Raw genomic sequence first — 26133 nt, forward strand, 5'->3', positions numbered from 1 at the left:
AACAAGGCACTGTTCCGCGGTAGGCTGTCATTGAAAATAAGAATTTGTTCTTAACTGACTTGCCTAGTTAAATAAAGGTTAAATAAAAAAAATAGCTTTGAAATGATTGTATCCATATTTCTCTTTGCATACGATAGATTCAAATAGAGGGACTATAGATTTGATCTTCACTTGACAATATTTAAAGGATCTGATGTATTTATTAATCAATCAGTTTAATGTTAAATATAAATCTATTTCCATTTTATGACATATTTATAACAATCCATCATTTCCATTATCACAATAAAGAAGACATGGTGTACAAACAATTTATTTAGGAAATAAGATCATCTCTTTTAAGTGGAACACATACATGACGACTCCTCCACAACTAATAATGGTAAATTTAACAACAAATACATTTTATTTTTATTTTTATTTTTTACATTTGTGCATTGCAATATCCCTCACAAAATATAACAAAGCTAGTTATTAACAACGAAAACTAAATTTGACAACAATTAATGCTATGCAGACTGATGACAACTAAAAAGCTATACATTGCAAATATCCTTGATACATATAATTCAACCAAGAGTTACAAGAAACATTTTTACTTGATTTTTGAATAGATTCTAGAATGGTTAAATGTTTGAATAGATTCATCTGGTTAAACGTTTCACTCATTCAAAACAGAAAGTTCTCATGACCACCTGTTCCCACATGAACGACACATTTACATTGACATAAAGTCAAGTGTTTTCATTGTGTCCCATCTGAAATGCCCCGTCACACCAGGCATACACACTCAAACCTCAGACCAGCAGCTGTCGTGGTGAAGGATGCTGTGAACCGTTAACATAATAATCATTGTTGCTCTCTCACACATACTACTACTACAACTAACCCCAAACATGACATTTGCCCTTACATCAATGTAGCACTCTTACATCAACACTTAAGGCTATGTTCCAATGTCCATACTAGCATACTACTTAGAATGCATGTACAATATATTGCTTGATTCTCTCGAAGTGGGATGCTAGAGGGGTATTGGAATAGAGCGTTACAACGAACCCAAACTACTACAACTGCTCCTCTTGAAACCACTGCATAGTTTTGAGTGAGGATAGGGCCTCTCTTGGGGAATTAGTGAACATATGAATCAAGTAATACATGACATAACACTGCATAGTGCACAAAGCTTGTGATAGTCTATTTTATCTTGATGTTTGAGACATTTTGATGTTGATATCCAACGATTTTTCTGTTGTACTTCAATTGTGAAATTTCGTCAGTGTAAACAAATAAATAAATTATTTACAATCTCTAACAAACAAAACAAACAAGACATAAACTCACGATAATAATTTACAGAAGAAAGTATAGTACAAACTTAGTATAAACATCCCAAAGTACTTTAAAATGCTATAAAACGGTCTCAAGGTCAACCTTCTTAGAGTTTGACAAACATTTTAAATGGGTAACTGAAGACCCTTAGTTCAGGATGGCATAAGAAACAATACAAAATATAACTTTGTTTAAGTCAGCAACATACATCAGTGTGCTTTGGTATCAATAAAGAGTTAGGCAGATATTTGGCAGTTAATATTACATTTGATCACATTTTTCACTGTATGGCTGAAACTGCTGAGGTCAATACAAAGACCTCTAGTTGCTGGGCGACCTAGACACCTTTACTGTACCAAGTTGCTCTCTATTCCAGCAAGAATATCAATATTTATCGAGTAACAATCATTTTATATTTACTTTTGTTAATGTAAAGCTGTAGAAAGTTAGGAGAAAAGCACAAAAGTGGTTGTTCAAAGAATCCCTATAATATGTTGTCAACATCAGTTACTTAGTTTTTTTCATTTGTCCACTTGTCATCTGTTTTCACTTCTCAAGGAAATGTCTTTTCACATAAGGCACTCAGAACAACTGTAAAGGGCCATGGCTGCCCCTTCAATGGAAAGTTAGAGGCAAAAAGACTTTGGAGGGCTGAAGTTGAAGCTCCATTTTTTTGGTTGAAATGATGAGCGACTCAGCAATAGGCTGGTGAACAGGTTATGAGGTTTAGTGTCTTTAGCCATTTAAAGTTTTCACATCCAACGCTGTTCAGTTATCTAGATAAAAAAGAAGAAAAAGTATGATTATTTATAACAACAAAGCTAAGGAATAACAGCATATCCAGAGTCATACAGTATGTAGATTAAGTCTATATACAGTATACAGCTGTATACCTATACAGTATGGCAGTATGGTTCTGGGAATGTAGAACACTCAATAAAGCAAAAGGTGGAGCATTAGCTGTATCATTCCGGAAAGCAAGACAACAACTATTTCATTGTGACAGTGAACAAGCAGTATTATCATATTTGTGATCAAAGTAGCACCTGAAACATTTAAGACCACACACCAGACCTCCCGCAGTGTCGCACACACACACACACACACACACACACACACACACACACACACACACACACACACACACACACACACACACACACACACACACACACACACACACGCACACACACACTAGTCTGAGTCATTGGAACCAGGCAAGGTGACAAGCAGAAACAAAAGCATGACTGCTGTTTTCATTTTTAACAAAGCATGATTTTTTAATTTCTTTTTTACAGCAGACACAAAACAGAGACCTCTTTATGATTGTTACCTGATGGACAACACAGTTGGAAACTCCAGCTCATCTGAGTATTGGAAAAGATTTAGAAGGTTTTAACAACACTTTCCCCCCCTTCAGCTGCATTTTGTCTCCCAAAAAGGCGAGATCTCTCACCAACCAACCATTCAACACAGCACAAACAGATCTGGGACCAAGCTAGAATGGTGCTGCTATCTACAGGACTCACCTCTGCACTCGTATTTGAGATCGGAGAAGAAGACCAGTTCCTGGGAGAACACAAACAGGCCTAACCGTCCTCCAGCAAACGTCTTGTCGTACACTGGTCCTGAGTCTGCCAAGATCTGTTTCCCTTCATAAACAACAACCCTACAAAACGCAACAAGACAATACATGAATGATTGAAAATGATCGCTTGGTGTGCTGAACACTTAGATAAAACACACTGTGGACAAAACACCCTGGATAACAACTTAGCCTATTGTATATCATTTGTGCTTCTACTATACAAAGAATTTTCAGACTGTTACTGAGGAAAGAGTGATGGGTGTGATCGACTGGATTCGATCCCAGGTCTCCTACATGCCACAAGACTGTTTTAGGCCACTGAGCTAAATTCTAGGTATTAGGCTGGACTTGATCACCTGATGAAACCAGTCTTGGGTCTGTGGATGAGGTGCCACCTGTAGGCTGTGTAATCCTTCCAGCCAATGTTTTTGGGATCGTGCCAAAGAGTGCGCACCTGTGGACAACAGAGAAGGAGAAAAATGAATTACTAAAGAGCTATGATCTATGATTACTTTATACATTTGATTGATTGACTGAAAGATTGCTCAATAGAGGGTATGACCACACCAGAGACACTGGTATGATATGTTGGCTTATATGACTTAGCTGTGTCGTGCCACTTTGGATGACTTAGCTGAGTCAGGGTGAGTGTCCACTTTGGATGGAACTTGGATCTTAGCATACCTGATCTTTAGTGTTGCCTGTGTGCCACAGGGCGTTTCTCAGGTTCTCCCCTGTGCCTGTGGTTGAATTGACCACCTTCAGGGAGACACCAGAGATACCGAAGGCCTTGGAGGGTTTGTCTTCCCAGTAGGTCTGAGTGATCTGCTTCCACATCACCACGTAGAAGCGGCCGCTCGACTGGTAGCCGAACACGAAACCAGCGTAGTCGTCATCCCGGTCCGTGTTCACATAGAACGTACCACTGAAGTCCACCGCGTTGAACTCATCAAAGCCTAGAATGGTAGGACAGAACATGTGAATGCTAAGGATGGATGGTGGGACAGAACATGTGAATACTAAGGATGGATGGTGGGACAGAACATGTGAATACTAAGGATGGATGGTGGGACAGAACATGTGAATACTAAGGATGGATGGTGGGACAGAACATGTGAATACTAAGGATGGATGGTGGGACAGAACATGTGAATACTAAGGATAGATGGTGGGACAGAACATGTGAATACTAAGGATGGATGGTAGGACAGAACATGTGAATACTAAGGATGGATGGTGGGACAGAACATGTGAATACTAAGGATGGATGGTGGGACAGAACATGTGAATACTAAGGATGGATGGTGGGACAGAACATGTGAATACTAAGGATGGATGGTGGGACAGAACATGTGAATACTAAGGATGGATGGTGGGACAGAACATGTGAATACTAAGGATGGATGGTGGGACAGAACATGTGAATACTAAGGATGGATGGTGGGACAGAACATGTGAATACTAAGGATGGATGTTGGGACAGGACATGTGAATACTAAGGATGGATGGTGGGACAGAATATGTGAATGCTAAGGATGGATGGTGGGACAGACATGTGAATACTAAGGATGGATGGTGGGACAGAACATGTGAATACTAAGGATGGTTGGTTATTAAAAATGAATCAGGGATTCAGAATTAAAATGCATATACTGTACACTACATGGCCAAAAGAATGTGGACACCTGCTCGTTGAACATCTCATTCCAAAATCATGGGCATTAATATGTCCTCCCTTTGCTGCTATAACAGCCTCCACTCTTCTGGGAAGCCTTTCCACTAGATGTTGGAACATTGCCGCAGGGACTTGCTTCCATTCAGCCACAAGAGCATTAGTGAGGTTGGGCACTGATGTTTGGTGATTAGGCCTGAATCTCAGTCGGCATTCTAATTAATCCCAAAGGTGTTGGATGGGGTTGAGGTCAGGGTTAAGTGCAGGCAAACAGTTATTGTGCTGACGTTGCTTCCAGCGGCAGTTTGGAACTTGGTAGTGAGTGTTGCAACCGAGGACAGATGATTTTCACGTGCTTCGCGCTTCAGCACTCGGCGTTCTCGTTCTGTGGGCTTATGTGACCAACCACTTCGCGGCTGAGCTGTTGTTGCTCCAAGACATTTCCACTTACAATAACAGCACTTACAGTTGACCGGGGCAGAAATTTGACTAACTGACTTGTTAGAAAGGTGGCATCCTATAACGGTGCCACGTTGAAAGTAACTGAGCTCAGTAAGGCTATTCTACTGCCAATGTTTGTCTATGGAGATTGCACGGCTGTGTGCTTGATTTTATACATCTGTCAGCAACAGGTATGGCTGAAATAGCAGAATCCACTCATTGAAGTGGTGTCCACATACTTTCATGTACACTATATATACAAAAGTATCTGAGGTAAGGTTGTCCTGCTCTACTCATTCACTGTGATGCAAGGTCAGAGTTGACAGTCTGCACATCTCTAAACTGTAGTGAATTAAATCTCTAATTTATCTCTAATAATGATATATTTTACGGCAGTATAGAGACTACATATTGATGTTATGACCTACTCACCAACAGCGATGCCCGGGTCAGAGTTGACGGTCTGCACCAGCTCCTTGCCCTGATGCCTAACCACCCAGTTGGGGTCGATCTGTGTGGTTCCCTTGGGGTCCAGGTGCACCATCTGAAACTTCTGGAAGTTTGTGACGGTGACGGCGTTGTTCTCAGGACACACATCAAGGATGTCTGGGATGTTGTCGTTGTCAAAGTCGTCTTTGCAGGCGTCTCCTCTACCGTCGCCTGTTGATAGAAGAACAGAAGTTGTTGGGTTAAAATACAATGTCCTAGTGGGACAACTTTGACAAAGACTATGGTGATAATGAGGTCTGCTTTTTAAATGAATAACAGAGAACCATGAATTCATAATACAATGTTGCAGTCCATCTTTGGTTGTTGCTCTCCTATTCCCTTTTAATGGAAGCTTTTATTTATTTATTATTAGGATCCTCATTCGTTTTTGCAGAAGCAGCAGTTACTCCTCCTGAGGTGCACGATGAGTGAAAACGATCCATGCTAACCTGTAACTTTACCTCAAATGTCCATCATTTCTGGCGACTACAGTAGGCCTACTATATATAAATCTCTAGTCTCCACACTATCAGTAATGTTGCAAAATTCCCACCCCAGGGAAGGCAGATGTTTCACTCAGTCCACTAAGATTTCATTAAAAAAACAGAACAGAAAATAACCGCAATTCTTTCCCAAGAACTTTTAGCTTTTAATACCGTATGTCCACCAAGTCCAATAAGGAGTCTCAGCCATCTCTGCATACCATGAAAACTTCCATTGATACGTGTAACTGTCTTAGAGGCAATAGTTAGAAATAGACTCAGGGCATAATACAGAGTGAAGGGAAGTGGCCAGTGAGATTAAAGCCTGTGCTACGGTGAAGTAGCTGCATTTTCTCCACTTTCTTCTCTACTCTTTTGTTATTGCATAGGGGGCTGACTTGATTCTATCAAATAAAAACCTTCTGATGAGATGTGAAGAGGATGAAAGGATCTGGCACACTCTTTCTCCCTCTGTCTCCCTCTCTCTCTTTCTCCCTCTCTCCCTCTCTCTCCCTCTTTCTCCCTCTCTGTTTCTCCCTCTCTCTTTCTCCCTCTCTGTTTCTCCCTCTCCCTCCATCTTTTCCCATATCTCCCTCCCTCCCTCTCCCCCATCTCCAGACAGACTGTTTCTAGTTAAAGCCAACTAAACACTTTCCAGGTAACCCTGCATGATGAAACTGAAATTGGGCACTGTGGATTAATCGAGAGCAAGCGAGCCCAGATGCCCCTTTCGGAAATAAAACTGTCCTGGCCGCAGGGTGGCTAGCTGGCTTATGATACCCTCATGGGTACGATGAAGTCATGGGCACGATGAAGTCATACGCTAATGACATCATCAACCCTGACCCAGAAATAGTCATTTTTATTAACTCTTTCCTGTCTGACCCACCCACCATACTTGCACAATAAAACTGTGGGAGCATTCAACAACAGTTACTGGATGTACTTCTAAACCTCTAACCATACTTCACTATACACCTGCCTTTTTATAGAGAGAGAGGGGAAATAGAACATGGCATATTGAACTGTAAAAAGATGAGTGAAAAGGAGGGGATAAAAGGAATCTCATGTGTGTTTATGGTGCACAGGTGCAGGGTTAGGGTTCCCAGGTGCAGGGTTAGGGTTCCCAGGTGCAGGGTTAGGGTTCCCAGGTGCAGGGTTAGGGTTCCCAGGTGCAGGGTTAGGGTTCCCAGGTGCAGGGTTAGGGTTCCCAGGTACAGGGTTAGGGTTCCCAGGTGCAGGGTTAGGGTTCCCAGGTGCAGGGTTAGGGTTCCCCGGTGCAGGGTTAGGGTTCCCCAGTACAGGGTTAGGGTTCCCAGGTGCAGGGTTAGGGTTCCCAGGTACAGGGTTAGGGTTCCCAGGTGCAGGGTTAGGGTTCCCAGGTGCAGGGTTAGGGTTCCCCGGTGCAGGGTTAGGGTTCCCCAGTACAGGGTTAGGGTTCCCCGGTACAGGGTTAGGGTTCCCAGGTGCAGGGTTAGGGTTCCCCGGTACAGGTTAGGGTTCCCAGGTGCAGGGTTAGGGTTCCCCGGTACATGGTTAGGGTTCCCCGGTACAGGGTTAGGGTTCCCCAGTACAGGGTTAGGGTTCCCCGGTACAGGGTTAGGGTTCCCAGGTGCAGGGTTAGGGTTCCCCGGTACAGGTTAGGGTTCCCAGGTGCAGGGTTAGGGTTCCCCGGTACAGGGTTAGGGTTCCCAGGTGCAGGGTTAGGGTTCCCAGGTACAGGGTTAGGGTTCCCAGGTACACGGTTAGGATACAGATAGTATCTACAGTATACTACATAGGGCTATTACAGAGTCTACCTAGTGGCTAATTCAGACAGCTACAGCCACAGCACTGTTCACAGGTGTGAGGGTATTCAACATGCTGATGCACGTTGTGTGTGTGTGCGTGCGCACGCAGGTATGCATACTTCCATGCACACGTGTTTTCCTCCTTACCATCAGAGTCCAGTTGATCTTTGTTGGGCGTCAATCTACAGTTGTCTCTATCGTCAGGGATACCGTCATTGTCATCGTCGAAGTCACAGGCGTCCCCTTTGCCGTCCTTATCGTGGTCTGCCTGGTTGGAGTTGGCCACATAAGGACAGTTGTCCAGGTTGTTCTGGTGACCGTCTTCATCAATGTCCTGGTTGTTGTCACACTGGTCTCCTACAAGGTCATTGTCTGTGTCAGCCTGTTAGAGAGGAGAGGGGAGGGTTACAGGTCATTGTCTGTGTCAGCCTGTTAGAGAGGAGAGGGGAGGGTTACAGGTCATTGTCTGTGTCAGCCTGTTAGAGAGGAGAGGGGAGGGTTACAGGTCATTGTCTGTGTCAGCCTGTTAGAGAGGAGAGGGGAGGGTTACAGGTCATTGTCTGTGTCAGCCTGTTAGAGAGGAGAGGGGAGGGTTACAGGTCATTGTCTGTGTCAGCCTGTTAGAGAGGAGAGGGGAGGGTTACAGGTCATTGTCTGTGTCAGCCTGTTAGAGAGGAGAGGGGAGGGTTACAGGTCATTGTCTGTGTCAGCCTGTTAGAGAGGAGAGGGGAGGGTTACAGGTCATTGTCTGTGTCAGCCTGTTAGAGAGGAGAGGGGAGGGTTACAGGTCATTGTCTGTGTCAGCCTGTTAGAGAGGAGAGGGGAGGGTTACAGGTCATTGTCTGTGTCAGCCTGTTAGAGAGGAGAGGGGAGGGTTACAGGTCATTGTCTGTGTCAGCCTGTTAGAGAGGAGAGGGGAGGGTTACAGGTCATTGTCTGTGTCAGCCTGTTAGAGAGGAGAGGGGAGGGTTACAGGTCATTGTCTGTGTCAGCCTGTTAGAGAGGAGAGGGGAGGGTTACAGGTCATTGTCTGTGTCAGCCTGTTAGAGAGGAGAGGGGAGGGTTACAGGTCATTGTCTGTGCCAGCCTGTTAGAGAGGAGAGGGGAGGGTTACAGGTCATTGTCTGTGTCAGCCTGTTAGAGAGGAGAGGGGAGGGTTACAGGTCATTGTCTGTGTCAGCCTGTTAGAGAGGAGAGGGGAGGGTTACAGGTCATTGTCTGTGTCAGCCTGTTAGAGAGGAGAGGGGAGGGTTACAGGTCATTGTCTGTGTCAGCCTGTTAGAGAGGAGAGGGGAGGGTTACAGGTCATTGTCTGTGTCAGCCTGTTAGAGAGGAGAGGTGAGGGTTACAGGTCATTGTCTGTGTCAGCCTGTTAGAGAGGAGAGGGGAGGGTTACAGGTCATTGTCTGTGTCAGCCTGTTAGAGAGGAGAGGTGAGGGTTACAGGTCATTGTCTGTGTCAGCCTGTTAGAGAGGAGAGGGGAGGGTTACAGGTCATTGTCTGTGTCAGCCTGTTAGAGAGGAGAGGGGAGGGTTACAGGTCATTGTCTGTGTCAGCCTGTTAGAGAGGAGAGGGGAGGGTTACAGGTCATTGTCTGTGTCAGCCTGTTAGAGAGGAGAGGGGAGGGTTACAGGTCATTGTCTGTGTCAGCCTGTTAGAGAGGAGAGGGGAGGGTTACAGGTCATTGTCTGTGTCAGCCTGTTAGAGAGGAGAGGGGAGGGTTACAGGTCATTGTCTGTGTCAGCCTGTTAGAGAGGAGAGGGGAGGGTTACAGGTCATTGTCTGTGTCAGCCTGTTAGAGAGTAGAGGGGAGGGTTACAGGTCATTGTCTGTGTCAGCCTGTTAGAGAGGAGAGGTGAGGGTTACAGATACCAGCTTGATTTTCTAAATGTTTTCCAGAATTCCCGGTTGGAAGATTCCTGGAATGAGGAACAAGGAGGGAGTGAATCCTCCAACTACAACTGGGATTTCTGGGAATTTTGGTCATGTTTCTGGAATTTAGCACCCCTAATAGCAATGGGGTAGCTTTTGTAATTATACAAGTAGTGTAATAGTGACTACCTGGTCAGGGTTGTGTAGTAGAGGACAGTTGTCACACTGGTCACCCACTCTATCCATGTCAGTGTCCTTTTGGTCATTGTTGTACACGTACGGACAGTTGTCTTGCTCATTTGGGATTTCTAAAGGAAAGGGGAAATGGATAATGAAATGGAAAATTGTAATATTGTGTGTGCAGGACTTATCTTGAGTCATAATCTTAGATATTTGCTTGCCTGTGCTTGCATGTGGCATATCACATTCCGTGCCATATAAATTGCTAATGCTAATCAATCAGTTGATAGTTGAGGGTGGAAAGATGAATCGCAATCTGCCAGCTAGTAATTCCTTTGCATGATTTACTATCCCGCAATAATCCATTCAATATCTTCTTAGTACCCATTAACCATTTTCTTAAATACTATTAAAGGGATACTTGGGGATTTTGGCAATGAGGCCCTTTATCTACCTCCCAGAGTCAGATGAACTTCTGGATACCATTTTTATGTTTTTGTTTCCAGTATGAAGGAAGTTAGAGGATGTTTCACGAGCCAATGCTAACTAGCATTAGCAGAAGGACTAGAATGCTAGCAAATACCCATAGACGTCCAGCCATTGCGCTAACACTAGTTAGCAATTGCGCTAGCGCTAGTTAGCAACTTCCTGCAAACCGCACGCAGAGACATAAAAATGGTGTTCATCTGACTCTGGGGAAGGAGATAAACGATCCCTTTAAATAATACATTAGAGGCATATAAAAGTTAAGAGTTGAAGGAGCCTTCCCCCTGACTATAATACAACAGTGTTGCATAATCTTTAGTAATTTGGTCAGAAATAACTAGTACCATCTCCATCAATGTCGACAGCACAGGCATCTCCTTCGCCGTTGTGGTCAGTGTCAATCTGGGCAGGGTTGTGTTCGTAGGGGCAGTTATCACATCGGTCACCCACATCATCTTTATCAAAGTCAAACTGTCTGGGGTTATACAGGAGAGGACAGTTGTCCTGAGGAGAGAGAGAGAGCATCAAAATGGGAATTATTAAAGCGTCCGTTGCTTGAAGAGGGCATTTGATTTCCTATTGAATTCATCTAAATACCCTGATGAAGGCATTTGCCGAAATGCGTTGGTTTTAACAATAAAACATTGACCTTTGAAGCAAACTTCTATTGTCCTACCAAGAGTTACTGAATATATTTTCATCTATTTAATACATTTGCCTTAAAGGTCCAACACAGCCATTTTTATCTCAATATTAAATCATTTCTGGGTAACAATCAAGTACCTAACTGTGATTGTTTTCAATTAAAATGGTTGAAAATGAACAAAAATACCTACTTAGCAAAGAGCAATTTCTCAAGCAATAATTTTTCTAGGAGTGTCTGGGAGTGGTCTGAGTGAGAGGCCTAATTGGAGGTGCCTAATGGGAGGCATAAGTAGCTAGGTTTGAAACTACCTTTGTTATTGGTCTGTTAGCTTATATCGCCAGGCAGGTCAAAAGTCCACCCATGCAAACAAGTCAACATTTCAGGAGGTATTTTTAAACTGCTCTTACACTTAAAGGGCATTATCATCATTTTCAGAATTTCACACTATTATTCCAACCTCATAGTGTGTAAATATATATATAATATATATATAAAAACAAAGGACAATAATGTTTTGGACTTCACAGGGCCTTTAAAAAAGGTCTCCTACTCTTTCATCCACAATTGCATCATTGTCATCATCCTTGTCGCAAGCATCTCCCTGGCCGTCTTTGTCAAAGTCCTCTTGTCCAGAGTTAGGCAGGTTGGGGCAGTTATCCTGTTAAAGATTGATAAAGAAATGGAAACAGTTTTAGAAATAGCCACAGGATGAACTATCAACGAGTGACACACTGTAAGATTGGAAAAATTTGGAAAATCTGCAGGTCTGACATTGAGGATAAAAGTTTCCTGGACCTAGATTAAGCCTAGTCCTAGACTAAAGCGCATGCTCAATGGAAAATCTCAATTGAAACTAATTTTTATTCCAGGACTAGTCCAGGAAGGTCTAGGTTTAATCAAGGACTATGGACTAGGCTTAATGTGGCCCAGGAAACATAATGTTAGGGTCCGTTACCTTCCTGCAATGATAGGTGGCGTTGGCGCCACACACCAGGTTCTGATTGGGCCATCCGTCTAGGTCAGAGTCCTCTCCACAGATGAAGCCATCCCCGGCATAGCCTATCCTACACTCACACTTATACATGGGGTCACTGAAGTGGCTAAGGTAGATACACTCAGCTGAACGGTGACAGTTGTGGGTCTTGTCTTTGCAGGGGTTCTCTGGCTCGCAAACCTAGATAGATAGAGATGAGATAGAGAGAAAGAAAGGGAACAGCCTAAGAAGACACTTCAGCCGGGGTATATTGGCCATATACCACACCCCCTCTGATCTTATTGCTTAAATAAACCATTTTGTTTTGTCTAATTTGACATATTTTCATTTCCTAAGGAAGAGCATGGTAAAAGGTCAGTAAATCAGGGTCTCAATCTCATTGTGAACTGTGTTCTCAGATGTCATGTCATGTTATGTCATGTTATGTCATGTCTTGTCACGCTATGTGATGTTATGCCATGTTATGTGATGTTATGTCATGTCTTTTCATGTTATGTCATATGTGAGGGCTGTACTTCTGAATCTATATGCCCCCTGCTCTGCCCTGACCCCTGTGCCCTGTGGATTCTGCTACAGTGTATTGTGTAGCTATAGCAAGAGAACACTGTTATTTCTCTATGGCTACAGTTGTTATATCTCTATGGCTACAGCAGTCCATCTATAGGAAGTGAGTGGATGCCAGTCCATGAGCTCATACCATAACGCTACAACAGTGTTGCGTGATGACCAATAAGAAAACATTTATTCCTTTAATCAGCTCTGGGATACAGAGGCGCTCAATGCCAGCTATGAGACAATTCCCTTTCCCCTTCTCTCAAATCAATTCGTACGATGTTTGCCTCGGATCAGAGCAGGCCCAGTTTTTAAAGGCCAGTGACAAAGTAGTGATTTACTAGGTATGTTATGCAACATTAGGGCAGAGCAGATCTGGGTTCAAATACTATTTGAGATCATTCAAATACTTTTGAGTGTTTGTTTTTGCCTGTCTGGAGTGCCAAATGGGCAGGGTTTGTAGTTTTGTGACTATTCTATTGGTTCCATTGTGCCAGGTAAGCTCAATCAAGCCCTGATAGTATTTTAAATGATTTCAAATATTATTTGAACCCAGGTCTATTGGAAAGCGAGCTATGTAACGAAATGATTCAACTTCCCAACAGTTATCACAGTTTTAAAGGAGAAACAATGTATGTATACCACAACAGATGTGGTGCAAGTAGTTAATGACCTAACAAAGCATCATTAAAACATCAGATATGTGTGGTTAGAGTGGAAACTGAGTGCTAACATATACACCATCAAATACACATACACATTACTTTGTAAAGTTCCACACACTTTATAGCTCTCATAGCAACTACCACCTCTACTAATACTGTAAACCTAGCCTCATACCACCTCTACTAATACCTCTACCATTCCTCTACCTCTACCTCTACTAAGTCTCTCACTGTTGCCGCTTGTTACAGACCCACCTCAGCCCCCAGCTGTGCCCTAGACATCTTATGTGAATTAATTGCCCCCCATTTATCTTCAGAGTTTGTACTGTTAGGTGACCTAAACTGGGATATGCCACCCCGGCCGTCCTACAATCTAAACTTGATGCCCTCAATCTCACCCAAATTATCATGGAACCTACCAGGTACAACCCCAAATCCGTAAACACGGGCACCCTCATAGATATCATCCTGACCAACCTGCCCTCTAAATACATCTCTGCTGTCTTCAACCAGGATCTCAGCGATCACTGCCTCATTTCCTGCGTCCGTAATGGGTCCGTGGTCAAACGACCACCCCCATCACTGTCAAACGCTCCCTAAAACACTTCAGCGAGCAGGCCTTTCTAATCGACCTGGCCCGGGTATCCTGGAAGGATATTGACCTCATTCCGTCAGTAGAAGATGCCTGGTTATTCTTTAAATGTGCTTTCCTCACCATCTTAAATAAGCGTGCCCCATTCAAAAAATAAAGAACCTGGAACAGATATAGCCCTCGGTTCTCTCCAGACCTGACTGCCCTTGACCAGCACAAAAACATCCTGTGGCGTCCTGCATTAGCATCGAATAGCCCCCGCGATATGCAACTTTTCAGGGAAGTTAGGAACCAATATACACAGGCAGTTAGGAAAGCAAAAAAAAGGCTAGCTTTTTCAAACAGAAATTTGCATCCTGTAGCACAAACTCCAAACATGTCTGGGACATTGTAAAACCCACTGCACTGAGGCTAGGAAACACTCTCACCACCGATAAATCCACAATAATTGACAATTTCAAAAAGCATTTTTCTACGGCTGGCCATGCTTTCCACCTGGCTACCCCTACCCCGGTCAACAGCTCTGCACCTCCCATTGCAACTTGCCCAAGCCTCCCCCATTTCTCCTTCACCCAAATCCAGATAGCTGATGTTCTGAAAGAGCTGCAAAATCTAGACCCCTACAAATCAGCTTTGCTAGACAATCTGGACCCTCTCTTTCTAGAATTATCATCCGCAATTGTTGCAATCCCTATTACTAGCCTGTTCAACCTCTCTTTCTTATCATCTGAGATCCCCAAAGATTGGAAAGCTGCTGCGGTCATCCCCCTCTTCAGAGGGGGAGACACCCTAGACCCAAACTGTTATAGACCTATATCTATCCTACCCTGCCTTTCCAAGGTCTTCGAAAGCCAAGTTAACAAACCGATCACCGACCATTTCGAATCCCACCGTACCTTCTCCGCTATGCAATCTGGTTTCCGAGCTGGTTACGGGTGCACCTCAGCTACGCTCACGGTCCTAAACGACATCATAACCGCCATCGATAAAAGACAATACTGTGCAGCCGTCTTAATCAACCTGGCCAAGGCTTTCGACTCTGTCAATCACCGCATTCTTATCGGCAGACTCAACAGCCTTGTTTTCTCAAATTACTGCCTCGCTTGGTTCACCAACTACTTCTCAGATAGAGTTCAGTGTGTCAAATCGGAGGGCCTGTTGTCCGGACCTCTGTTAGTCTCTATGGGGGTGCCACAGGGTTCAATTCTTGGGCCGACTCTTTTCTCTGTATACCTCAATGATGTCGCTCTTGCTACTGGTGATTCTCTGATCCACCTCTACGCAGACGACACCATTCTGTATACTTCGGGCCCTTCTTTGGACACTGTGCTAACTAACCTCCAGACGAGCTCAATGCCATACAACACTCCTTCCGTGGCCTCCAACTGCTCTTAAATGCAAGTAAAACTAAATGCATGCTCTTCAACCAAATGCTGCCCGCACCTGCCCGCCCCTCTAGCATCACTACTCTGGCCAGTTCTGACTTAAATACCTAGGTGTCTGGTTAGACTCTATACTCTCCATTCCAGACTCACATTAAGCATCTCCAATCGAAAATTAAATCTAGACTCGGCTTCCTATTTTGCAACAAAGCATCCTTCACTCATGCTGCCAAACATACCCTCGTAAAACTGACTATCCTACCGATCCTTGACTTCGGCGATGTAATTAACAAAATAGCCTCCAACACTGTACTCAGCAAATTGGATGCAGTCTATCACAGTGCCATCCGTTTTGTCACCAAAGCCCCATATACTACCCACCACTGTGACCTGTATGCTCTCGTTGGCTGGCCCTTGCTTCATATTCATCGGCAAACCCACTGGCTCCAGGTCATCTACAAGTCTTTGCTAGGTAAAGCCCCGCCCTATCTCAGCTTACTGGTCACCATAGCAGCACCCACCCGTAGCATGCGCTCCAGCAGGTATATTTCACTGGTCACCCCCAAAGCCAATTCCTCCTTTGGCCGCGTTTCCTTCACGTTTTCTGTTGACAATGATTGAAACGAACTGCAAAAGTCACTGAAGCTGGAGACTCATATCTCCCTCACCAACTTTAAGCATCAGCTGTCAGAGAAGCATACAGATCATTGCATCTGTACATAGCCGATCTGTAAATAGCCCACCCAACTACCGCATCCCCATATTGTTATTATTATTATTATTTTTTGCTCCTTTGCACCCCAGTATCTCTACTTGCACATTCATCTTCTGCACATCTATCACTCCAGTGTTTACTTGCTATATTGTAATTATTTTGCCTCTATGGCCTATTTATTGCCTTACCTCCCTAATCTTACTTCATTTGCACACACTGTATATAGACTTTTCTATTGTGTTATTGACTGTACGTTTGTTTATTCCATGTGTAACTCTGTGTTGTTGTTTGTGTCGCACTGCTTTGCTTTATCTTGGCCAGGTCACAGTTGTAAATGAGAACTTGTTCTCAACTAGCCTACCTGGTTTAATAAAGGTGAAATAAAATAACATTTAAAAAACTGTAAACCAAGCCTCATACCACCTACCTCCTCTACTAATACTGTAAACCAAGCCTCATACCACCTCTACTAATACTGTAAACCAAGCATCATACCACCTCTACTAATACTGTAAACCAAGCCTCATACCACCTACCTCCTCTACTAATACTGTAAACCAAGCCTCATACCACCTCTACTAATACTGTAAACCAAGCATCATACCACCTCTACTAATACTGTAAACCAAGCCTCATACCACCTACCTCCTCTACTAATACTGTAAACCAAGCCTCATACCACCTCTACTAATACTGTAAACCAAGCATCATACCACCTCTACTAATACTGTAAACCAAGCCTCATACCACCTACCTCCTCTACTAATACTGTAAACCAAGCCTCATACCACCTCTACTAATACTGTAAACCAAGCATCATACCACCTCTACTAATACTGTAAACCAAGCCTCATACCACCTACCTCCTCTACTAATACTGTAAACCAAGCCTCATACCACCTCTACTAATACTGTAAACCAAGCATCATACCACCTCTACTAATACTGTAAACCAAGCATCATACCACCTACCACCTCTACTAATACTGTAAACCAAGCCTCATACCACCTCTACTAATACTGTAAACCAAGCCTCATACCACCTACCTCCTCTACTAATACTGTAAACCAAGCCTCATACCACCTCTACTAATACTGTAAACCAAGCATCATACCACCTACCACCTCTACTAATACTGTAAACCAAGCCTCATACCACCTCTACTAATACTGTAAACCAAGCATCATACCACCTACCTCCTCTACTAATACTGTAAACCAAGCCTCATACCACCTCTACTAATACTGTAAACCAAGCATCATACCACCTACCACCTCTACTAATACTGTAAACCAAGCCTCATACCACCTCTACTAATACTGTAAACCAAGCATCATACCACCTCTACTAATACTGTAAACCAAGCATCATACCACCTACCACCTCTACTAATACTGTAAACCAAGCCTCATACCACCTCTACTAATACTGTAAACCAAGGCTCATACCACCTACCTCCTCTACTAATACTGTAAACCAAGCCTCATACCACCTCTACTAATACTGTAAACCAAGCATCATACCACCTACCACCTCTACTAATACTGTAAACCAAGCCTCATACCACCTCTACTAATACTGTAAACCAAGCATCATACCACCTACCACCTCTACTAATACTGTAAAGCAAGCCTCATACCACCTACCATCTCTACTAATACTGTAAACCAAGCCTCAAAGCACCTACCACCTCTGCTAATACTGTAAACCAAGCCTCATACAACCTACACTAATACTCTAAACCAAGCTTCATACCACCTCTACTGATACTGTAAACCAAGCCTCATACAACCTACACTAATACTCTAAACCAAGCTTCATACCACCTCTACTAATACTGTAAACCAAGCCTCATACCACCTCTACTAATACTGTTAACCAAGCCTCATACCAACTCTACTAATACTGTAAACCAAGCCTCATACCACCTCTACTAATACTGTAAAACAAGCCTCATACCACCTCTACTAATACTGTAAACCAAGCCTCATACCACCTCTACTAATACTGTAAAGCAAGCCTCATACCACCTCTACTAATACTGTAAACCAAGCATCATACCACCTCTACTAATACTGTAAACCAAGCATCATACCACCTACCACCTCTACTAATACTGTAAAGCAAGCCTCATACCACCTACCATCTCTACTAATACTGTAAACCAAGCCTCAAAGCACCTACCACCTCTGCTAATACTGTAAACCAAGCCTCATACAACCTACACTAATACTCTAAACCAAGCTTCATACCACCTCTACTAATACTGTAAACCAAGCCTCATACCACCTACCACCTCTACTAATACTGTAAACCAAGCCTCATACCACCTACCACCTCTACTAATACTGTAAACCAAGCCTCATACCAGCTCTACTAATACTGTAAACCAAGCCTCCTACCACCTCTACTAATACTGTAAAGCAAGACTCATACCACCTCCACTAATACTGTAAAGCAAGCCTTATACCACCTCTACTAATACTGTAAAGCAAGCCTCATACCACCTTTACTAATACTGTAAAGCAAGCCTTATACCACCTCTACTAATACTGTAAACCAAGCCTCATTCCAACTCTACTAATACTGTAAATCAAGCCTCATACCACCTACCACCTCATACAACCTCCACTAATACGCTGCCTAAAGAATACACTAGGTCTAAAACCGGCACAGACGTACCTGTTTGTTCTTGCTGGCAGCCTCCACGCCCACACCGAAGGGCTGTGTTCCCTTGTAGCGGGGTGGGCAGGCCAGACAGTGGAACCCTGGGTCTGTGTTGACGCAACGCAATGCTCCACCTGCTTTAAAGCAGACATCTGACACAATGTCACACTGAGAAGGGGAAAAAAACATATCAAATAAATTAATTCAGCTCATCAGTCAGAAAGCAGAGCCCATGTCACACTGAGGAGGAAGAGGATCAGATCAAATCAAATCAAACAATCAATCAATCATATTGATCTATCAGAGCCCATGTCACACTGAGGAAGAAGAGGATCAGATCAAATCAATCGATCATATTGATCTATCAGAGCCCATGTCACACTGAGGAGGAAGAGGATCAGATCAAATCAAACAATCAATCGATCATATTGATCTATCGGAGCCCATGTCACACTGAGGAAGAAGAGGATCAAGTCAAATCAATCGATCATATTGATCTATCAGAGCCCATGTCACACTGAGGAAGAAGAGGATCAGGTTAAATCAATCGATCATATTGATCTATCAGAGCCCATGTCACACTGAGGAAGAAGAGGATCAGGTTAAATCAATCGATCATATTGATCTATCAGAGCCCATGTCACACTGAGGAAGAAGAGGATCAGGTTAAATCAATCGATCATATTGATCTATCAGAGCCCATGTCACACTGAGGAAGAAGAGGATCAGGTCAAATCAATCGATCATATTGATCTATCAGAGCCCATGTCACACTGAGGAAGAAGAGGATCAGAAGTAGGGTCAGATTATAAAAGGGTAACAGGTCAAGACTATGAATGAGTTCAGGATGAACTAATGGTTAGGGTTAGGCATAGCCTGGTGATCTACATTAATTTAAGGCTATGATTAGAGCTAAAGTTACGGTTAGGGTTAACCATTAGTTAAAGTATCTAACTTGTGTAACCTTCTTTAACCCTAATTTACCTCGTTGACATCTTCACAGTGAGTGCCGTTGCCACGGAAACCAAGGGGGCAGGGTCCACACTCCCAGGATCCGTCAGAGCCGCTGTTACAGTCCACTCCCCCAAAGCATGGGTTAGACAGACAGCCGTCTGACAGGGAACAATAAAACATGGTTAGACAGACAGCCGTCTGACAGGGAACAATAAAACATGGTTAGACAGACAGCCGTCTGACAGGGAACAATAAAACATGGGTTAGACAGACAGCCGTCTGACAGGGAACAATAAAACATGGGTTAGACAGACAGACGTCTGACAGGGAACAATAAAACATGGTTAAACAGACATCTGACAGGGATTAGCATGGGTTAGACAGACAGACGTCTGACAGGGAACAATAAAACATGGTTAGACAGACAGCCGTCTGACAGGGAACAATAAAACATGGTTAGACAGACAGACGTCTGACAGGGAACAATAAAACATGGTTAAACAGACATCTGACAGGGATTAGCATGGGTTAGACAGACAGACGTCTGACAGGGAACAATAAAACATGGGTTAGACAGAAAGCCATCTGACAGGTGTTAGCATGGGTTAGACAGACAGCCATTTGACAGGGATTAGCATGGGTTAGACAGACAGCCATTTGACAGGGATTAGCATGGGTTAGACAAACAGCCATTTGACAGGGATTAGCATGGGTTAGACAAACAGCCGTCTGACAGGGATTAGCATGGTTAGCAGACAGACATCTGACAGGTGTTAGCATGGGTTAGACAGATAGCCATCTGACAGGGATTAGCATGGTTAGCAGACAGACATCTGACAGGTGTTAGCATGGTTTGCAGACAGCCGTCTGACAGGGATTAGCATGGTTAGCAGACAGACATCTGACAGGTGTTAGCATGGTTTGCAGACAGCCGTCTGACAGGGATTAGCATGGTTAGCAGACAGACATCTGACAGGTGTTAGCATGGTTTGCAGACAGCCATCTGACAGGGATTAGCATGGTTAGCAGACAGACATCTGACAGGTGTTAGCATGGGTTAGACAGACAGCCGTCTGACAGGGATTAGTATGGTTAGCAGACAGATGTCTGACAGGGATTAGCATGGGTTAGACAGACAGCCATCTGACAGGGATTAGCATGGTTAGCAGACAGACATCTGACAGGTGTTAGCATGGGTTAGACAGACAGCCGTCTGACAGGGATTAGCATGGTTAGCAGACAGATGTCTGACAGGGATTAGCATGAGTTAGACAGACAGCCGTCTGACAGGGATTAGCATGGTTAGCAGACAGACATCTGACAGGTGTTAGCATGGGTTAGACAGACAGCCATCTGACAGGGATTAGCATGGGTTAGACAGACAGCCATCTGACAGGGATTAGCATGAGTTAGACAGACAGCCGTCTGACAGGTGTTAGCATGGTTTGCAGACAGCCGTCTGACAGGGATTAGCATGGTTAGCAGACAGACATCTGACAGGTGTTAGCATGGTTTGCAGACAGCCGTCTGACAGGGATTAGCATGGTTAGCAGACAGACATCTGACAGGTGTTAGCATGGTTAGCAGACAGACATCTGACAGGTGTTAGCATGGGTTAGACAGACAGCCATCTGACAGGGATTAGCATGGTTAGCAGACAGACATCTGACAGGTGTTAGCATGGTTTGCAGACAGCCGTCTGACAGGGATTAGCATGGTTAGCAGACATATAAAAGAGCTATAACTAAAACAGCCATGTGAAAGAAACATGGCGACCGGTTATGATAATGAAGAGAACCAGGACATGCCTAATGCAGCTACGTTTGGACATTTGTGTATTGATATTTCGATATTGACATTTAGCTTCTCCAGGTTGCTCAGGTTGCTCACTTCAGGTTGCTCCCTTCATTTCCTTCATTTCTCTCCAAGTTAGCAGCTTTCAGTGCTTTCAGAGCAATGTTAGCATTAGCTAATGTCTTCCTTCTCATAATAGGCCAAACACATCCTCCCAGACTTTGTTATCAGCACAAATATGTGAATAACTTAGCCATTCTAAGAGCACCTATCACAGGAATGTTGAAATGAGGTATAATAACTAAACAGGAATGCTAGAATGAACTGTTGCACCCAGCACCTGGTGGAGGTGCTGGGTGCGACACATACGCACGCACACAAACACACACACGTGCACACTCACTCACCGATAGGGCAGTCCTGTTTGTTGCAGGCGTTACTGTCGTTGGTCTCCCCGGGGCACTTCTTGCCTCCGTACTGGGGTTCGGGGCTGTTACAGACACGGGTCCGACCCTTAACTCCACCCCCACAGGTTGCCGAGCAGATCGCCCATGGCGACCACGGTCCCCAACCACCGTCAACTGCACGTGGACAACAAATAAACAGTTAGTGGACCATCATACTGTTTGTTAGGATCTCTTTTAGATCACATTGGGGACTACCTCCACATTGGGGAGGTTTTACTACTTTACATTACTGCCTTATCAAGTCTCTTTTACCGTAAGAAAGTGAATTACAGTAGTAGTTGAAGGCCTACAGTCACACACAAACCACTCTACACATCTCCTAGGGGTCATTCGATTCTCAGCCCTGTTGCGGTCTGGAAGCTATAACCGCAGTAGTTTTATAAAAGACAGACAGAATGTTTAGCATGTGAATGGTGCCCCATCCTATATGAGTGGAACGAGCTATAAAACGTCTCATTCTGCCTGTTTTTAAATCCAGGTTAGTGGTTATTAATCAGATCAAACTCCTGGGTTCAAAGTAGTTCTCTTTCTAAAGAAAGAGGCAAGCTCAATCAGTGCACAGCTAAAATGTTGAACCCTGTCTGTGTTGTTCCTCTTGGGCCACCATACTCACTGGGACAGGGCTTGGCCTCACAGCGCTGTGTCTCTCTCCCCTGGCCCTCACAGTCTTTGCCCCCCAGTTGTGGTGTGGGGGCGTTGCAGTGGCGTATCCTGGTGATCTGACCCTCGCCACACGTCACCGAACATGATGACCATGGAGACCACAGGCTCCACCTACCATCCTGACGAACTGAATACACACAGGTCAGTCAAGGCAGTGTATAGGAAAATACATACATGTAATATGGTAGTCCTTTTTAGTGCAGTAGAACATGCCGCTTGTAATGCCAGAATAGTGGGTTTGATCCCGGGATCACCCATACGTAAACAACGTACAGTATGCACGTAGGACTGCAAGTGGCTTTGGATAAAAGCTTCTGCTAAATGGGATATATTATTTTTTCAGATTTAAAGGTCTTTATTATCCATTTCTGGGTAATTTGGTTGCAGTATAATAAACCACTAATATGTAGGTCGCTATGGGTGACGTTGTTTGGTGGGTACTAGTGAGTCCTTTAGGCTAACAGGATGGACACACTCTCTACAGCCATGTACGTGACCTATTTCCCACAGCAGACAGAGACAGACAGAAACAGACAGACAGAGAGAGAGAGAGAGAGAGAGAGAGAGAGAGTGAGAGAAGTATTTTGAGTCAGAGTGGGATGAGGTCCCTGTCCAGCCATCTCCAGCCTAGCAGAGCAGTGCACTATATGTCTATTCAGTCACTTTGTCCCCTGTTCCATCATTACACAGCTGCTTCTAATGACATCATCCTCTCTCTTGATCCTTTCACAAACATATACTCGCACACACCCTCATATGCAAAAACACACACACACACACACACACACACACACACACACACACACACACACACACACACACACACACACACACACACACACACACACACACACACACACACACCTACACTTGGCAGTTGCAGGAAAATACTACATTTATGATGTGGTTGCCTTTTGTCTGTAAAAACATCACACTGCTGTTTTGGCTAAAACTACTCTCTTTCTCAGTGGTAATGGTATGAGATGGGAGAGAGGTACCATCATGTTCACCCAAAGGTCCTTAGTTGGTCTAATCAAATCATATTAAATCAAACTTTCTATAAAGTGTATTTAAAATGGCAACAAGCTTCAGAGTGGAAAGAGTCTAACCAATAGAGGTCAAGGTAGGTTGACACAAAGGAGACTGTAGCAGACAGGTTGACTCACCTCGGCTGTCACATTTTCCTAGGCTGCATTTCCTGGTCTGGATGGATGGTCCAGAGCAGGGGTTACTGGTGGCATCACATGAGCGTCCTCTCTGTTGAGTACCTGTCCCACAGGTGACAGTACACTCTGTCCACTCTGACCAGGGGGACCAGCCGTCCTCACTGTCCTTGGCTGGGGGAAACTCAAAGGGTTATTAATGACAAATCATCATGTTCTGCTTCTGAAAAGTGAAAACCCTGCTATCTAGATTAATGTATATTATTTCAATTAAATGTAAATAAAATGTAACAAACCTTAAACAAAATAAACGCGCAAAGCTATCTTTCTACGATGAAGTCAACTCATTGCATTATTGCATGTTTCCCCACCACACCATCTCGTCTACAGTTGCTCTGTGTCATTGTTGGAACTAGGAACGCTTCAAAAGATGCAGAGAAACAAATCTCTGGAGAGCAGTCTGTTTTGATGCTTAGGTTTTATATGACGTCATGGTTCACAGAGACCGCTTCAGCACTTCAGAGTATGGCAGCCTGTAGTGCTGCTGTTTTCATGTAGAACATTAAAACGTGGTCGTCCCTTTACAGACCAACCAGCTGTACAACAATAACACGGCTCTATTATTCAAACTTAATATGCATGGAAATGTTGTTTCTCTGGTACTCAGATCTGGCATCAGAGGCCTTGGCTCTAGAAAGGACTTCAGCCAGATGTGAAATGAAGCGAAGTGTGTTTGCGAGAGAATACGTGTTATAGTAATTGTTAATCTTCAGCTAGATGTGAAATTAAGCGAGGTAAGCAATTGTTTATTGATCAATGTGATGCAATTTTTTTTACAGGGCTCCGGAGTCTCGTTTTCACTTCAGTACGTTTCCTAATTGCGATACCTCCTGTAAAGCTTATGGAAACAGTTATTAAAGCCACATTCTGCTATTTTTCCTTCTGTTCAATGGTTATGGGTCAGGATTAGGCTGTTGCAAGGGTTTAATGATAGAATGGTGTATAGAATGAGTGGCTACTTACGCAGACACACAGGGCAACACTCTCCGTCGATGAAGGAGGGGCTAGCACAGGCTACAGGAGGACAGGTGATTTGGTGACACACGATCTTTGAGTCCTGTCATGCGAAAAACATTAGTTGCTTTAGGTGACCTATGAATGAATTAGTTTATTGTAAGACCTCAGGATCTGGGCACTTCTCAAAGGTTTATGACTGATTAATTTGGGATCAATTAATCAACCAACCAACCAATTAACCAAACAAATCTATCAATCAATCAAAACCATATCCACCCTATGACATTCTGTGTCTGTCATGTCTCTCCATTTAAGGAGGTTTGTATGTCTCCTACCTGGCAGGTACACGTGGTGCAGCTGTCCACCACCCAGTCCTCCTTATCTTCAAACATCCGTCCATCCTGCCAGCACATGTGTTTCTCCTTGGAGTTCTTTATCTTTCCCAGAGTGTCCTTCATCATTGTGTTCTCCTCGGTCTGGAGAGAGGAGACAGACACATAGACATTGTCAGACACACACACACACACACACACACACACACACACACACACACACACACAGACAGACAGACAGACAGACAGACAGACAGACAGACAGACAGACAGACAGACAGACAGACAGACAGACAGACAGACAGACAGACAGACAGACAGACAGACAGACAGACAGACAGACAGACAGACATAGACAGACACACAGACATAGACAGACACACAGACATAGACAGACACACAGACATAGACAGACCGACAGACCGACAGACCGACAGACAGACAGATATAGTCAGACAGACAGACAGACAAGTTCATCATGGGTTTTTACTCAGCCTGAGGAGAGAGGATACAGACAGACAGATACACATAGTCTAGACTCTACAGCAGGGTTGGTTTGAGTCAAAATGTTGACAGTGAGGAGATACAACACATTTTCAGTAAAACCCTCTGGACCTCATTGAAGAGCGAATGCGGCCCCGGGGCAAAACGAGCTTGACACCCCTGCTCTAGAGTAAACGCCTGTCTGAGGATACGACAGCCAGAAAGACATAGCCTACAGTCAAAAAGCTTTCTTAAAGCAAATAAAATGGCAATAAAAGCACATAGGATGCAAAACTCCATCCATATGAAAGGAAGATGCATGGAGCTAGCCTGTTTTCTTTGTCTGAGGAGACCCCAACAGACAGACACATAGAATAACTTCATACCTCCCTCCATCTGGGAGGAAGCCATAGAGAGCTACAGTACATGTTGCTCCTGACAATCTTACTGCTTCAAGGAGGGCAACACGTGAGGTCACTTTATTAAGTTGTGTGTGTGATCATGTGTTTGTGTGTGAGATTGTGTGTGTGATACCACAGAGGGTAGTGTAGCTCCACTTCAGTGTTATGAGACACCACTTGGTCTGGAAGAGCCTTGGGGACCATAGCTGTTCACAGTGAGCAGTCGAACACACACACACACACACACACACACACACACACACACACACACACACACACACACACACACACACACACACACACACACACACAC

The 26133-nt window shown here is 44.0% G+C and overlaps 1 protein-coding gene across 4 annotated transcripts in view; it reads right to left on the bottom strand.

Annotated features, from left to right (window-relative positions):
* Positions 1-297: 297 nt before the first annotated feature.
* The window catches only part of LOC115152800 (thrombospondin-2), a 44601-nt gene continuing 18765 nt past the window's right edge, over positions 298-26133 (bottom strand). For 3 of the 4 annotated variants that reach the window (XM_029697610.1, XM_029697611.1, XM_029697609.1), the window contains exons 6-23: positions 24940-25080; positions 24611-24704; positions 23591-23761; positions 22375-22551; positions 21702-21875; positions 19531-19658; positions 18562-18714; positions 11934-12152; positions 11529-11636; positions 10677-10836; positions 9856-9974; positions 7942-8176; positions 5466-5693; positions 3605-3876; positions 3277-3374; positions 2862-3001; positions 2666-2699; positions 298-2108 (exon numbers count right to left, since the gene is read on the bottom strand). In XM_029697610.1, coding sequence (XP_029553470.1) covers positions 2105-2108; positions 2666-2699; positions 2862-3001; positions 3277-3374; positions 3605-3876; positions 5466-5693; positions 7942-8176; positions 9856-9974; positions 10677-10836; positions 11529-11636; positions 11934-12152; positions 18562-18714; positions 19531-19658; positions 21702-21875; positions 22375-22551; positions 23591-23761; positions 24611-24704; positions 24940-25080 — 2655 coding nt within the window. In that variant the 3' untranslated portion in view covers positions 298-2104. The remainder of the gene's footprint in view (positions 2109-2665; positions 2700-2861; positions 3002-3276; positions 3375-3604; positions 3877-5465; positions 5694-7941; positions 8177-9855; positions 9975-10676; positions 10837-11528; positions 11637-11933; positions 12153-18561; positions 18715-19530; positions 19659-21701; positions 21876-22374; positions 22552-23590; positions 23762-24610; positions 24705-24939; positions 25081-26133) is intronic. The other variant, XM_029697612.1, reaches the window with a different exon arrangement.

Source organism: Salmo trutta, chromosome 18 (genome assembly GCF_901001165.1).
Source record: "Salmo trutta chromosome 18, fSalTru1.1, whole genome shotgun sequence".
NCBI classification, from domain to species: domain Eukaryota; kingdom Metazoa; phylum Chordata; class Actinopteri; order Salmoniformes; family Salmonidae; genus Salmo; species Salmo trutta.